Source organism: Stenella coeruleoalba (assembly GCF_951394435.1).
Source record: "Stenella coeruleoalba genome assembly, chromosome: 14".
Taxonomy (NCBI): Eukaryota; Metazoa; Chordata; class Mammalia; order Artiodactyla; family Delphinidae; genus Stenella; species Stenella coeruleoalba.
The window spans coordinates 81,356,150-81,373,114 of record NC_137160.1 but is presented as its reverse complement, the minus strand read 5'-3'; the positions used below and the strand labels follow the sequence as shown (position 1 = coordinate 81,373,114).

The following is a 16,965-nucleotide window of genomic DNA, read 5'->3' as shown; positions in this document are numbered from 1 at the left end:
TCAATTTGATAGTTTAAAAGTGGTCTCTCTGTGTAGTTTTATCTTGCCTTTCTTTTATGAGTGATATTAATTGAGCATCTTTTTATAGAGGCATGTTTCCTGTTCATGGTAATTTGGCTTTCTTAGCGGAATAAATCATGGCTTGTACAATTCAGTCCCCTTCACCATGCTGTGTGTGTGTGTAGGTGTGCAAATAATGTGTACTTAGAGCTGTTTGCCCGAGTATCATTATTCTCTTCTTGTGTACTTCAAATCTTGTATCTATCCAGGAAGAGTTTTTATGACCCTGAGAATAAGTTGATTATATTGCTTATTGTAGCAGATTTTTTTTTTTCCCCTCCCTGCCATGCCATGTGGCCTGCAGGATCTTAGTTCCCCAGGATCAAACCCGTGCCCCCTGCAGTGGGAGCTCGGAGTCCTAACCACTGGACTGCTAGGGAATTCCCTATAGCAGATTTTTATATATTTGTGCTGTATACAGGCTATTTATTTCCTTTAAAAATTGTGTTTGATTTGGAGACAGATTTTTCTTTATGTAACATGATTGCAAAAGTTGCTTATTTTAGCTTTTTTTCTTCCCCAATTAGTTGGTGACAAAGTTCCTGCTGATATAAGATTAACTTCCATCAGATCTACTACTCTAAGAGTTGACCAGTCAATTCTCACAGGTAAATATTATGTATTGGAACGTTGTTGAATTTCTGAAGGCTCCCTCAGATTCCATGCTAATAATTGAGTTGACTTCTTGCCCCACTGTCTCTCTCTCTTTTTTTTTTTTTTGCGCTATGCGGGCCTCTCACTGCTGTGGCCTCTCCCATTGCGGAGCACAGGCTCGGGATGCGCAGGCTCAGCGGCCATGGCTCACGGGCCTAGCTGCTCCGCGGCATGTGGGATCTTCCCAGACCGGGGCACGAACCCGTGTCCCCTGCATCGGCAGGCAGACTCTCAACCACTGTGCCACCAGGGAAGCCCCCCCACTGTCTCTTAATCCTCTCCAGGATATTTATTTCTTAATGCTTTATCAGTTAGGCTTTTTGCCAATACAGGAGGTAAAGCTATGATTTAAAAACAATTGGCTTTCACCTCATAAGGCCTATTTATCTTTAAATTTTATTAAAAATTAGTTTTGATTTAAACTTAACTTTTAAAAATTTTTTAAAGGGTTACAAATTCCTTCAGTAGCAGAGGTAATATTCTTAAGGTTGAAGTAGTGTTGTTGTCTCTCTGTTTTGTGGAAAGTGCATTAATTACTTAGTGTTCTTTTTCCAAGCAGGATACAGACTCCAGGAATGCTAATCTCACATCTGACATACTTTGCAGTAATCAGATGTACAATTAACAAAAGTTAGCACCCTCTAAAATGGTGAATGTTTACTACCTAAAGTTTGCACACTTAGATTTGGGATTGTTTGGAACATTTTCCCGTTTTTGTTTGATACAGGCACAGTCTAGGGTGGAGGGTTCATATTAACTGGATGGAAGTAAGGTGGTCAGAAGATTAAACACAATGCTAACCTGAATTAAATAGAGAGTAAATATAAAATTCAAAGATTTATCTGATTATTAGTTTTGAAAAGCAACTCATGTCATAGAAGTAGGGATGTGAGTAACCTGGGCTCTGTTTTTTATTGTTTCTTTATGAATAGCTTATCTACTAAAACTCCCATTAGCAGCAACAACCTGGAAGCTGATTAAGCCATAAAATGGTAGGGAATTGATGGGGTTGAATGTATGAAATTCTCATATTGTGCCTACAAAAATAATTTCCATTTTAAAACTTTCCATAGAGTTTCTTGAATGTTGTTTTTTTGTTTAAAAGTCATACTCTAGTTTTAGGCTAGATTGAAGAACCAGATTCTTTTGTTAAATTTTGAGAGTGAAATTTCCTACCTGGAATTTGACCTAACAACTAGGGCCATATTTCACCCTCATTATATACAGTTAACCCTTGAATAACATGGGTTTGAATTGTGTGGGTTCACTTATCTGCGGATTTTTTTCAATAGTAAATACTACAGTACTTACTATACTAGTTGGTTGAATCCTCAGATGCAGAACCGCAAATATAGAGGAATTGCATATACGGAGGGCCAACCATGAGTTCTGTGCAGATTTATGACTGTGCAGAGGGTTGGTGCCCCTAACTCCTGCGGTTTTCAAGGATCAACTGCATTTCATAAGTGATGTTAAGTTGAAACCAGATTCAGACATTGTGAAAGTTCTAAGAAGTAGTCTCTTACTTCTTATAGACTTCTACTTACTTCTTAGTAGACTTACTTCTTAGTCTCTTGCTGTTTTTCATTTTGGTTTATTGAAATAGAATGGTCTGATTACTGCATGCAGATATTTCTAGAACAATGTTTTCATTTCTCATCTTTGGCATTATTGAACAAAAACAAAAACAGGCTTTCCAGTGGATGATCCTCAGTATTCATATACTGTACCTACAGTTTGTTTATTTTGTTAAAAGTAAATATACTTTCACCTTAAGTATCAGAGTGTATGTGTATATAAATATACAACAAATCTACATTCATAATATTAGAGTATAAAATGATACCTGAAAATGAACTAAATTTGTATAGTTATTCAAGAAAATAAAGGTAATTGACTGGGATTTTACTTCAAAATTAAATTCCTTTATTTTGATTTTTTTTCTTTGAAATTAGTTTCTATTACTGAATTTTACTAGTTTATGTTCTTTTGAATGAATTGGGCCTTTTTTTCTTTTTCCTGAGAGTGGTAGTGGCATGAGCGGATGAGGGTACCAAGGTTCTAGGTGCACACTGCACAGATCTAAACAAACCTTCTGTATCACAACCTGCTTAGGTGAATCTGTCTCTGTCATCAAGCACACTGATCCCGTCCCTGACCCACGGGCCGTCAATCAAGATAAGAAGAACATGCTCTTTTCTGTGAGTACTTTGTTTGGAAAAGACTTAGCCTATAAAGGGATGTTTTCAAAATGATGTGGATGATAACTGTGTGTAGTTCACAACCTGTGTTTAGAGAGAAAGCAAATGCGGCAAACCATTAATAATTGGTGAGTCTGGATGAAAATGGAATGGATGTTCATTGTACTACTTCAATTTTTCTGTTAAATTTTTTTGAAATAGAAAGTTGGGAAATTTATAGTTTTCGTTTGTTTAGAACTTAAAGTGGTATTTCAAGTAGTGGGCTTTTGTGGGTTAGCATGGGAATCTAACCACCCCATAGTAAGTAAAAAAAGTAGAGCTACAATGAAAATAATGAAGCCCTGTTCTTCCAACATTTAGGAATTAAAATGGGTTGGGGGGAACCTTACACTTGATTGTATTGATCTTTGAATACTAGTGCTTAAGTGGAGGTCCTCAAGGACAGCCCATGGTCCTGGTTGCCCTTCTTATTATGGGTGATAAAAGTAGGAGGGGTTGAGTTGTTGGAGCCAGAGGTGGAGAATGCTTAGGGTTGAGAGCTGTATGAAGTATGAAAAGTCAGGAACACAGAGGGGTTAAGCGCTGTCCCAGGCCAAAGCTAGTCTGCAAGCCAGGCTCAGTATTGTGAATAGAGATTCAAGGTGGCCGGTGTAGAGGGCTCTGGGGCAAGTAGGTACCATTCTGATTTCATGGAGAATCAAATCAGAGAGAGACGGACCACACTGCCTGCATGAGGTATTGCTCATCATCAAAGTTAGATGGCTGGTTGCCACTGGAAGGCCCAGTAGAATGTGGTGAGAGAATCTTGGTGCCCTCTTGAAAATCCACACAAGTCTGAGTTTACTAGTCAGTATTTAAATTGGGTGTGGTGTTAGTCTTGTAACCATTTCTCTACTTCTGTCCTAGGGTACAAACATTGCTGCCGGCAAAGCCATGGGAGTGGTGGTGGCAACTGGAGTGAACACTGAAATTGGCAAGATCCGGGATGAAATGGTGGCCACGGAACAGGAGAGAACACCCCTCCAGCAGAAACTAGATGAGTTTGGGGAACAGCTGTCCAAAGTCATCTCCCTTATATGCATTGCGGTCTGGATCATAAACATTGGACACTTCAATGACCCAGTTCATGGAGGCTCCTGGATCAGAGGTGCTATTTACTACTTTAAAATTGCTGTGGCCCTGGCTGTAGCAGCCATTCCTGAAGGTCTGCCTGCTGTCATCACCACCTGTCTGGCTCTTGGAACTCGCAGAATGGCAAAGAAAAATGCCATTGTTCGAAGTCTCCCTTCCGTGGAAACCCTTGGTTGTACTTCTGTTATCTGCTCAGACAAGACTGGTACACTGACAACGAACCAGATGTCAGTCTGCAGGGTAAGTGGGAGTAGTTTCACAATCTTTGCAGGTTATGGTTGTTGATTCATCCTAAGAATATGCCTTCGTGCCATCAAAACCTTTGATTTATTATTTTTTTAATTACTATGTTTTTTTATCAGTGTATAGTTGTTTCACGATATTGTTAGTTTCTGCTGTACCAGCGAAGTGAAGTAGAGCTCCCTGTATGATTTATTTTTTTATTTTATTTTTATTGAAGTACTGTTGGTTTACAGTGTTGTGTTAGTTTTGGGTATACAGCAAAGTGATTCATTCATATATATATATATATATATATATATATATATATATATATAAAATTTTTAGATTCTTTCCCCTTAGAGGTTATTAGAAAATACTGAGTATAGTTCCCTGTGCTATACAGTAAGTCCTTGTTGGTTATCTGTTTTATATATAGTAGCAGGTATATGTTAATCCCAAACTCCTAATTTATCCCTCCTCCCCCTTCCCCTCCCCCTCCCCCTCCCCCTCCGGTAACCATAAGTTTGTTTTCTATGTCTGTGGGTCTATTTCTGTTTTGTAAATAAGTTCATTTGTGTCTTTTTTTTTTAAGATTCCACATACAAGCGACACTATATTTGTCTTTCTCTGACTTACTTCACTTAGTATGATAATCTCTAGGTCCATCCATGTTGCTGCAAGTGGCATTATTTTTTCCTTTTTTTAAAAATTTTTATTGGAGTATAGTCGATTTACAATGTGTTAGTTTCAGGTGTATAGCAAAGTGAATCAGTTACGCATATACATATACCTGCTTTTTTTTTTAGATTCTTTTCCCATATAGGCCATTACAGAGTATTGAGTAGAGTTCCCTGTGTTAATACAGCAGGTTCTTATTAGTGATCTATTTTATATATAGAAGTGTGTGTATGTCAATCCCAGTCTTCCATGTTATCCCCCCCACTGCTTATCCCCTGGTAACCATAAGTTTGTTTTCTACATCCATAACTCTACTTCTGTTTTGTGAATAAGTTCATTTATACCCTTTTTTTTAGATTCCACATATAACAAGTGGCATTATTTTTATTCTTTTTTATGGCTGAGTAATATTCCATTGTATATCTATATACCACATCTCCTTATCCATTCATCTATCGATGGACAGATACTTAGGTTTCTTCCCATGTCTTCCTCCCTCCCTCCCTGCCTCCCTACCCCTCTTCCTTTCTTTGTTGTGCTGGGCCTCAGCTGCAGCATGCAGGATCTTTTTTTAGTTGCAGCATGCAGACTTCTTTGTATGTGGGCTCTTAGTTGCGGCATGCGAACTCTTAGTTGTGGCATGCGTGCTGGATCCAGCTCCCCAACCAGGGATTGAACCTGGGCCCCCTGCATTGGGAGCGTGGAGTCCTACCCACTGGACCACCAGGGAAGTCCCTCTATGTCTTTTTTCTTCTTTTTTTTTTTTTTTTTTTTTTTTTTTTTTTTTTTTTTTTTTTTTGGCTGCGTTGGGTCTTCATTGCTGTGCACGGGCTTTCTCTAGTTGCGGTGAGCAGGGACTACTCTTTGTTGCAGTGCGCAGGCTTCTTATTGCGGTGGTTTCTCTTGTTGTGGAGCACGGGTTCTAGGTGCACAGGCTTCAGTAGTTGCAGCATGCAGGCTCAGTAGTTGTGGCCCGCAGGCTCAGTAGCTGTGGCACACGGGCTTAGTTGCTCCACGGCATGTGGGATCTTCCCAGACCAGGGCTCAAACCCGTGTCCCCTGCATTGGCAGGCAGATTCTTAACCACTGCGCCACCAGGGAAGTCCCCCTCTGTGTCTTGACTATTGTAAATAGTGCTGCTATGAACACTGGGGTGCATATATCTTTTCATCATTTCTGGATATATGCCCAGGAGTGGGATTGCTGGATCTTAAAACCTTTGATTTATAATTTGATACCTTTTTATGTGCTTTAAGCAAATTGGGTTGTATGTGTAGCTTGAGCCCAAGGGTAATTTCTTATACTCCAGGGGAATTAATCATTTAATTCCCAAAATTATGTCATGAAATAAAGGTTACCTACATGGCTGATATATTTGTACTGGGGAAATAACTGTAAGCAGTTTGTAAATGTGTTAGGTGACTGTGCTTACTTTATTTCCCTGTTCTTCTCTAAGTGTATGTATGTTAACACGAGCTTCAAAGGAAGAGTTCTATAAACCAGCTAGTTACCTGCCTACATAAAATTCTAATTGGTACTTCCTTAACACATTGAATGAGACATGTTTTCTTCTTGAAAAGTAAATAATTGCCTTTAACTTGCTTCATTCTCTGTGTTCATCCTTCCTTTCTTAGGTTGTTTTGACCATCACTTGGGGATAAAATTAAAAACTTTAAACCTTCCCTTAGCAAAATAAGAACTAAAGAAATAATGTAATGGTACAGCTGAATGAAGTTCTTTCATGTAATTCAATTTCCCTAGGTTTTGTTGAAACAACTTTGAGGTGGGGTATGAGAGAAATAGATGAGGGAAATTGAGGTACAAACTTCCAGTTACAGAATAAGTGTGTCATGGGTATGAAATGTAGAGTGCAGGGAACACAGTCAATAATAATGTAATATCTTTGTATGGTGACAGATGAGACTTAGACTTATCATGATGATCATTTTGAAATGTATAGAAGTATCGCATCACTATCCCATGCACCAGGAAGTTTTAGGTCAATTACACTTCAAAAACAAACATAGGAAAAGAGATCAAATTTGTGATTATCAGAGGTGGAGGTGTGGGTGGGAGGGGGAGGAATTGGATGAAGGTGATCAAAAGGTACAAAGTTATAGGATAAATAAGTCTTAGGGAATGTAATGGTACAACATGATAAATATAATTAGCACTGCTGTACGTTATATATGAAAGTTGTCAAGAGAGTAAATCTTAAGAGTTCTCATCACAAGGAGAAAACTTTTTTATTTTGTATATATTAGATGATGTTCATTAAACTTATTGTGATAATCATTTCATGATGATCATAAGTCAGATCATTGTGCTGTATACCTTAAGCTTATACAGTGCTGTATGTCACTTATATCTCAGTAAAACTGGAAGGATAAATTAAATATAAAATTGACACACGCACACAAAAAAACTACTACTACTATGTACAAGTCAAAGTAATTTTCCAAAAGGTACACAGCTCATACAAATATTGAGTGGACACATGTCAAAGATTCTATTTGGCTCATTAATTCAATGAGGGAGAATCAGTAAGATGGTAAAACTGGTTACAGGATCATGTGAGGAAGTGTGCTCAATATTAGAATAGAATTGATGTGTGTTAGATTACAAAAACTGGTTAATATCCTATAGGGCAGTAAAACTAAAGTTATCTTTTATACAGGAGAAAAAGCCACAACTTCATAAAACATGAGCCCTTAATAATAGCACAGTGAAAGAATGTTAAATTTTTCCAAAACACTAAATCTTTGAGTGTGCTTGTTAAGTAATGCTTCTGAATGACATTGAAAGGACATGCCATCCTCCCCTTGGCCTTATCTCCAGGTTTTAGTTAATGTTTTTTTAGCACTGGAAATTGTTCTTGTTTTAATACAGTTGAACCCTCTGAATCTTTTTCTTGCCAAATTTATAGTCATGGTATTTTTTTGATACATCCACCCTCAACTTTTTGTGTTGTCCAAAACCCAGATTTAGAGTGAATGGACAGGTGTTTAAAACACACTGGGGTGTTCTCTCAAGTGGTAACCTTCTAGCTTGTCTTGAGTTTCTTGAGTAGATGCAGGGTGTAACTGAGCTACCTAAGTTCTCTTTCCTTGGAATCAAAAAAGGTTGGACGAATCTGCTAAAAGCTAGTTGTCCGCTAAAAGCTGATTGATTGGGGGAGAGAAAGGGAATTTCATTTTATCTGTTTGGTTTCCCCCAGGAAATTGTTTAAACTTAGACTGTAAGCTTTAATTCCTCAGAATAGTCCTTATATCCATGAAGGTAAAGCAGTGTGTGAAATTGTAATCTTTAAAAAATGGTAAGATTGTGGCAGCTTCAGACTTCAAACTAAGACTAAAACACAATCCATGATAAAAATGTTTTTGTTCTTACATTTTCCCTTAAATGATTTGATTTAAAATGTTCTATTAAAGAAATAGCTTGGCTCTTTGTTCTGTTCTACATTTGGCGACAGAAAGCTGATGCTAATCAGTATTCTACAGGAGGTTTCTTGCAGTGGATTGCATAACTGCCCTTGACTTCGGGATACTTTCATCATGCAGTTTCTAAATGGTTTACTGGCTTGCAGTCTAAAATGCCCATGTGCATTCAGATTTAGTTGGTGTGTGTTAGAATTCTGAATGTCTTAGAATATTTTGAACTCTGGTATAGACCCAAAGAGTTTCACTTTTATAAACAGTGTCATTAAAGAAATGGCATGGTGTATAGTAATAATAATGCCAACTTGCTTTGGTAAGGCTTAGTGCAGTTAATTTTTCACATGTGACTTTATTTGAATTGTATGGTAATCCTGCTCAAGAGGTTAGAAAACTTAGGCTCTGAGAAGTTGTGACATGTCCGAGGGTCGCACAACTTTTAATAGAAAGGTAAAGTTGAATTTTCTGATGGGAAACATTGGTAAACCTGGTTCTCTCTCTTCCACTTAATAATTGTGTAACTGTGAGCACATCTTTTAACCTCTCTAGTCCTTTGTTTCCTCTTCTGTAAATGTCAGACATCTTTGGAAAGAGCTTTGTGCCAAGCTTCCTTTTTTAGATGTTGTATCTGTTAGAAGTTGTAGGGATTGGTGATCTTGCTGCATGTGACCTTGGACATGAATCTTTTCCTCATTTGACAAACCAGTTATATGTGTTTGAACTAACACCTTTTATCAGGAGTCATCACAGTTTTACTTGTATATTTTAATTTTTTAAAAAATCGTTTTGTCTTACTCATAGCTTTAGTTCAGTTCCAAGGTTGATTTAGTTCTGAGTGTACTTTTGAAATGAAGCTTTTGGAATTTAAAAGTATGTGCTATAATTGACGTATATACACTATCAAATGTAAAATGGATGGCTAGTGGGAAGCTGCTGCAGAGCACAAGGAGATCAACTCCTTGCTTTGTGACGACCTAGAGGGATGAGATAAGGGAGGGTGGGAAGGAGGCTCAAGAGGGAGGGGATATGGGGATATATGTGTGCATATAGCCAATTCACTTTGTTGTACAGAAACTGACACAACATTGTAAAGCATTTATACTCCAATAAAGATGTGGGGAAAAAAAGTATGTGCTATATAATAAGCAAATCTTATGAGGCAAAAGTTATTTTAAAATAAAAATGAGCAGATTTTCTTACTGAATATGAGTCAGAATGCTCTGAAAAGATGTTTTTAAAGCATTACATGGCCCTTTTTTACTTTAGTTTAACATTTTAAAAATTCCTTATTGTAGAATGGTTTGATCATTCCAAACTGGACTTCTGAATTATAATTGGAAAACAAACCAAGAAAAAAAAGCCATTTTTAAGAAACTAGCTTATGTCACTTTATTATTCTGTAAAATTAAGAATTCTTTCCTAAGCCTGCTTCCATCTGTATTGTCTTGGTAGCATCAGTTCATTCAGCTCTGTGGGCTCCTTACTGTATACACGTAGTTGTGCAGCTTCATAGAAAATGAGCTATTGCCACAATAAAAATAAGTAGGAAGAAGTAGAGAAGCAGTTTGTCTTATTTTACTTGGGGAGTTTTTATGCAACTCTGAAACGTGAGTTTATTCTTTCTAGGCTTTTACTGTTAGCTCTAAGGCAGGAATACCTGTGTCACTTCCTCAGCCAGCCATTTGAAATGTGGAATTCTGAGCATTCTAAAGAGTACTGCTGAGTCTTGGAATTGACTGACCCAGAGTCCTCATAACTCAGATTTCACGTGGGTTCTCTTCTGTGTCTGGTGCTGTTGCTGCTTATTATTTATTCAGCTCCTCAGTGATGCTGTTTCTCAGACTGTTAGGTGGATGGGGGAGGCAGTCTTAATAGTGTCCAGCAGGAATAAGGGACAATATTCCTCATGCTGAGCTTCAATTAATCACCTTCATTAACATTTATACTTAAGTGAGAAAGGCCTTTTGTCTTAGCAAATGTTACATGTTTTTTCTAGCATATTTTTTATACCTTTTCAACACTTAGGCTTTTTTTTTCTGTAGATGTTCATTCTGGACAAAGTTGACAGTGATACTTGTTCCCTTAATGAGTTTACCATAACTGGATCAACATATGCACCTATCGGAGAAATGTGAGTAATCCCTCCTTGTCTTTTAAAGGCTCCACTCTGGTAGTTTGGTGCTTGTACAGACTTGCAGTGTCTCTAAAATGTTCAGACAGTTTTCCTAATGTGGCTCATGTTTATCAGAGTAGTTCATTTTCTTTAAAAACAAAATTGATAATACATACTTTGGAAATTGAAATTGACATTACAGGTTGTATAAGCCAGTGACCCTTTTTCATCTTTTGAAGCCTAAATTTTCAAGTGGGGTTTCTGGTTTGCTTTGGTTTGGTTTTGGTTTTGGTTTTGATTTGGTTTTTTTGGTCACCCTGCACGGCTTGCGGGATCTTAGTTCCCTGACCAGGAATTGGACCCAGGGCCCTGGCAGTGAGAGCACCGAGTCCTAACCACTGGACCACCAGGGAATTCCTGTTTGTTTTTCATTGATACCAGTGGTGGAGGAATTTCATTAACTAAGAATTCCTGGTCTTTACTGATTGACTGCTGATACCAGAGACATATTCTGTCTCCAGCATCAGATTTCTTTTGAATGCTTGCCAGTCTGTTGTCCACAAAATTCTATTTATTAGTAAATAATTAAATAAAAATCAACAGAGATGACCACAGTGTGTTCTAAGAGTTACTTTTTCTTTTGACAGACATAAAGATGATAAACCAGTGAATTGTCATCAGTATGATGGTCTTGTGGAATTGGCAACAATTTGCGCTCTCTGTAATGACTCTGCTTTGGATTACAATGAGGTAAGCCTCCTCACAAATGAGAAACTAGACCTGGCTGTTCCTAGTTCAAGGGTGCGGTGGGTGGAATGAAAATCCAGCCTTCCTTCCTCCCTTTTTGAAAGTATGGGTTCCTGGTTTTATTTTCCCTTTCCATTAAGAGCCTATCTCTATCAGAGCCAGCATGACCTACCCAAAGGAAGCTGGAAGCCTTTCATATATTCTCTGTGACTGAGCATTGCAGTTACTTAACTAGGAATTGTAGCGTACATGATGTTCTCTTCTGTGTATAGCTTAGTTACTATAAATGATTAAAACCAGGATACTTTTTCCTGAAAGTATAGGGTATTGATCTTGCTTTTTAAGATGGGTAACATTATGTCCTAGAGGACAGGCTGAGGCTTAGAAGGTTGTTTTGATGATGATGATGATGATGATGATATAATATAAAATTTAACCAACAGAAAACCTTTTTTTCCTCCCTTTTTAATTTTAAACAGTGAGATAAATTCTTTGGTTTCTAAAGGCAAGCCAGTCCCCAACGGAAACAGAATGTAAACTCTGTAGAATGATAAATAATGACAAGGAATTACAAATACTGTTTGAAAGCTCCCTATGTTTGAATTAATACTGTGAATATTGGCTTCTTATGGTTAAGGGAAATGAAAGATCTAATTATTAGAAAAAGATAAAATGCACACCTATGCTTTGAGTTTATTTTTAATTATCTGGATCATATGCTCCAGAATAGGATAAAAATGGCCCAAAGAATAATGGTACAATGGGCAAGAGATTATCCACCTATGGAAAAAGTCTTTATTAAAGAAAATTTACTACTTTTCCCTTTTTGTAATTTGTATGCTTTTAACTACTACAGGCGAAGGGTGTGTATGAAAAAGTTGGAGAAGCTACAGAGACTGCTCTCACTTGCCTGGTAGAGAAGATGAATGTATTTGATACTGAATTGAAGGGTCTTTCTAAAATAGAACGAGCAAATGCCTGCAACTCGGTCAGTATTTGAGCTTAGTGTTTTATTCATGCTGCCCATCACTCAGACCATATATTCTTAGTCTGCTCACTCTCTTACTCTCTTAGATAACTTAGTGTATACCTTATTTCCTCAGACTTGCAATATCTCCTTCCCCATACTCACTATAAGGTAAAATGGTCTGGCCATTTGACCACGAAAATAAAAGTAATCAATGGATAATTTCCACATGCAGCCTCTGTGCCCATAAGGTCTGCTGTCTCCCCCAGTGCTGTGAAATGGACTCTTCTTGCTCCCAGCAAAACCCAGCTGCTCCTTATCTAGTGAGCCCCAACATCTTTCCTGCTTATCAATCTCCCATCTCTACTGGATCTTCATTAGAGAAATAATAGTATGTTTTTTATCTAAAAACTTTCTTTTGCCTTAAGCACCCTGCTTCTTTTCCTTCACAGTGAAATTTCTCAAAAGAGCTATTTTTATGTATTGTTTCATTCTTCCCATTTTCTTGAATCCACTCCAGTCAAGCTTTTGCCTCCTTCTAGTCTATCAAAACCTCTTGTCCAAGTTGCCCATGACCTTGTGCTAAATGGTCCAATTGTTTATGCATGTGTACTACTAACACATTTAAAGTACACGAAGCAAGGACTTCCCTGGTGGCGCAGTGGTTAAGAATCCTCCTGCCAGTTCAGGGGACATGGGTTTGAGCCCTGGCCCAGGAAGATCCCACATGCTGTGGAGCAACTAAGCCCATGCACAACTACTGAAGCCCGTGTGCCTAAAGCCCTTGCTCCGCAACTAGAGAAGCCACCACAGTGAGAAACCCATGCACCACAATGAAGAGCTCGCCACAACTAGAGAAAGCCCACGCACAGCAAGACCCAACACAGTCAAAGATAAATTAAAAAAGTACACGAAGAGGGCTTCCCTTGTGGCGCAGTGGTTGGGAGTCTGCCTGCCGATGCAGGGGACACGGGTTTGTGCCCCGGTTTGGGAAGATCCTATGTGCCGCGGAGCAGCTGGGCCCGTGGACTGTGGCCGCTGAGCCTGTGCGTCCAGAGCCTGTGCTCCGCAACGGGAGAGGCCGCAGCAGTGAGAGGCCTGCGTACTGCAAAAAAAAAAAAAAAAAAAAAAGTACACGAAGCAAAAGTTGACAGAAATAAAAGGGAAAGTAGATGAACTCACAGTGAGTTGGAGATTTTAACACATCTATCTCAAAAATTGACAGAACAAGCAGTTGAAAAATCAGGATGTGGAAAGACACTGTAAATATACTCAATCCAACACTTATTTCTATTGTGCTACTTTTTTTTTTAATTTATTTATCTATCTATTTTTAGCTGTGTTGGGTCTTCGTTGCTGCACGTGGGGGCTGTTCTTTGTTGTGGTGCGCGGGCTTCTCATTGAGGTGGCTTCACTTGTTGCAGAGCATGGGCTCTAGGCATGTGGGCTCAGTAGTTGTGGCGCATGGGCTTAGTTGCTCCACAGCATGTGGGATCTTCCCAGACCAGGGCTCGAACCCGTGTCCCCTGCTTTAGCAAGTGGATTCTTAACCACTGTGCCCCCAGGGAAGGTCCCTATCGTGCTACTTCTAATATGCTTTTCAAATGCATAAGGAACATTCACCAGAATAGACCATATTACTGGTCCATGAAGCAAGACTCAACAAATTACAAAGGATTGAAATACAGCTGGTTGCTGACCGTGAAAGAATTAAACTAGAAATTGATAACAAAAAGATAAATAAGCTTCCATCTGAAGAAAGTAGAAAACCAGCAAATTAAATACAAGTAGAAGGGAAATAGCAAAGACAAGATCAGAAAGCTATTCTGAACAATTTTGACGGCGTAGAAGAAATCAACAAGTCCTTTCAGTAACACAGCTTTCTAAGCTGACACAGAAAAATGGAATAATCCTGTGTCTGTTACATTAATTGAATCTGTAATTAAAATCTACCCCACAAAAATTCCTCAGGCCCGGTTCTGTATAATGCTAAAGAAATGCCAGTTTGGGGGAGCTCCCTGGCAGTCCAGTGGTTAGGACTTGGTGCTTTCACTGCAAGCTGTTCAGCATGGCCACAAAAAAACAAAAAAGTGCAGAAAATGAAACCCTTATCACCTCATTTGATGAGGCCAGCATAACCCTGATACCAAAACCTGACATGGATGCGACAAGAAAAGGAAGTTACAAGCTAGTATTCTTCTTAATATATCAATAGAAGTAGAGATTCTCAGCACAACATTAGCAGATTGAGTCTAGTAATATATCGGAACTTTGACGTGTTATATTTGAGCAGAATAACCACAACTACAAGGCTAGCTTGACATTCAAAGCTCAGTGAGGTGGCCGTGTTGCAGGGTGCAGGCGTGTCTGCCCTAGACACTAGACAAATCTGTGGCTCCTCAGCTGCCTTCCCCCTGCCTGTCGGAGCCCCAGAGCCTGGGTTTCTTGGGCTGAACAAAGTGGCAGGCAGGATGGACCAGTCTTTTGAGGACACCCAGGTGCTGGAGGCTGACCAGATGGCCAGTGTCTGTCAGCCTCTGTTGCAGGTGGTTTTACTCAGGTCCAGCTGTACCAAGTGTTCGAGGACACAGAATCCACTGACAGTTTACTGCAGGACAGATCCAGCCTTTGTCCTAGACAGTGGTGAATGGTTGCTTAGATGAGAAGCAGCGTAAGCAGTGTGCAAACAAGATGTTACGACACACGAAGGTCAGAGTAACAGGCAGCGGTACGTACAAGTGGAATAAGAGGAAGAGAAGAAGCATAGTGCCAAGAAGCGAGCTAAGGAAGCTCAGAAATGGGAACTGCAGAAGCCGGAGAAGACGGGTTAAAGGGACTGTGATGCCGAGCAGGAGCAGAAGGTACCTAAGAAGGAAGCAGGTCAGGCCCCAGAGTCTCCGTCTGGGCCCACCCCCACAAGCCACCACCCTGGAAACACACCTGCCCCTCTGCACCAGGGACAACATCATCTTCGTGCAGTGCAGGGTGGTGTAGCCAGGAGATCGTACGGTGGGTCCTCCAGACCTATTCCCAGTACCTGCTGCCTCCCAGCCTTGGCGCTTAGATTTCTTTGGAATTGGGTTCTGCCACACATAATCTCTTAGTACCTGTCATCTCCAAATGGCTGCCAGTTAGTGCTTGAGGCTCCTCTTTGTTAGCACTTCTTTGATTTGTAGTCAGGGTTTCCTGGTAGATAGAATAAGGAGAAATGGAAAGTTAAAAATATAGCCTTTCCTAGTTATACAAAAGCAAGACTCATTTCTACTAAATGGTCAGCTGTCACTACGTTTCCTTTCTTTCATCCTTCCCTGGATATCCAGGGCAGATTAGGAGGCAGTGTGTTTTGGGGGAGTAGGGTGGCACCACACAGCACAGGCAGCCTAAGGTGGGCGACAGTGTGAGGCAGAACTGGACTTCTGCTCTGGCACTCCGTTTCCTTTACATTGTTTTGCCTCCTTTATACTATCCCGAGAAATCAAAACTCGCACCGGCATGGAGGATGTCTCAGCTGAAGTATAGTCGCCCTATTTGTGCTTCACAACTAACAGTCTCACTGCCATGAGGATCTTGGGCAGCTCCTATGGCATCCTGCCCTGATTTACATGGTTTTCATGAAACAGACATCCAGGCCCTTTGTTTCTGTTATAGGGAATTCACCCCAATTGTCATTAACTAGGGGGCCAATCCTTGCAAAGCCACATTGTCTGACAGCTCTATTATTAGTTGGTGTGACTAAACCCTCGAGAAGCAACCCGAAGATTCAGCTTCACAGAGACTGAGGTTTAGAATTATATGATTCTAGACCTGTAACTGCTCAACGAAGGGAAACAAGTAGCAGCATGGAACTTAAAAAAGTGGTACGTTAATTGTAATGACCACTGCAAATAAGGGCAGGAGTGTCTGTTCTGTAAGAGTCTGCGGTCTAAGTATTTTCTTGCTCTGTGTCCTCCTTTGCCTCATTTTTTGCCACAGCAGCTGAGTGAAGGGATCAGAAATGACTGTCATGGTGCTCACTCACTGAAAATTCCCAGAAATGAACTTTTGCCTGCTCCTCCCGCCCCCGAAAGCAAGAACCTTTTATAGTACAGAGGTGAATAGAGCAGGACCAGCTTTTTAAGGCCTAGCGGCCCATTTGGATAGGACTGTTGATCTTCACAGCCCTGATACTGGAAGCAATGGCTTTGTTCTTCTCTCCCCCTAGGATGTGTCTGGCGCCGAGGTCCACACCTCACTCAGAATCACTACCCATTCTTTCAGTCTTCCTAGAGTCATTGGTACAAATGCTTAATGGAAACTAAATACATAAGTAATGTATCAGTCAAATAATGTAGAATTCATAGTGATTGTCTTTTTGTTGCTTGGGGCAACTCTTGCTGAGAGGATGGCTTCAGCCCACTTGTAATTGCCTACATTGGATGCTGAGGTTCTTTGGGATTTCTACAGTTATTATTAAATACTTGTCTGAATTAGGGAGAAATCAATGTAATTCACCACATAATTGAGTAAAGGGAAAAAACCGTAAGATCATTTAAATAGATGCAGAAAAGGCATCTGATGAAATTTAATCTCAGTTCATGATAAAAACTCAACAAACTTATCTTCAAGTTGATGGTGTATTTACACAAAATTAACATATCTAATGGCAAAAGAAGAATGTCTACTTTCAACATTTCTATTCAGTGTTGTACTGGCAGTCCTAGTTCATGCAGTAAGGCAAGAAAAATCAAAGATATAAAAATTGGGAAGGATAAAGTATGT

The 16,965-nt window shown here is 39.5% G+C and overlaps 1 protein-coding gene across 2 annotated transcripts in view; it reads left to right on the top strand.

Annotated features, from left to right (window-relative positions):
• The window catches only part of ATP2A2 (ATPase sarcoplasmic/endoplasmic reticulum Ca2+ transporting 2), a 61,340-nt gene that overhangs the window by 32,152 nt on the left and 12,223 nt on the right, over positions 1-16,965 (top strand). For both annotated transcript variants that reach the window (XM_079942204.1, XM_079942203.1), the window contains exons 6-11: positions 588-668; positions 2,830-2,915; positions 3,822-4,286; positions 10,423-10,511; positions 11,141-11,243; positions 12,097-12,228. In XM_079942204.1, coding sequence (XP_079798330.1) covers positions 588-668; positions 2,830-2,915; positions 3,822-4,286; positions 10,423-10,511; positions 11,141-11,243; positions 12,097-12,228 — 956 coding nt within the window. The remainder of the gene's footprint in view (positions 1-587; positions 669-2,829; positions 2,916-3,821; positions 4,287-10,422; positions 10,512-11,140; positions 11,244-12,096; positions 12,229-16,965) is intronic.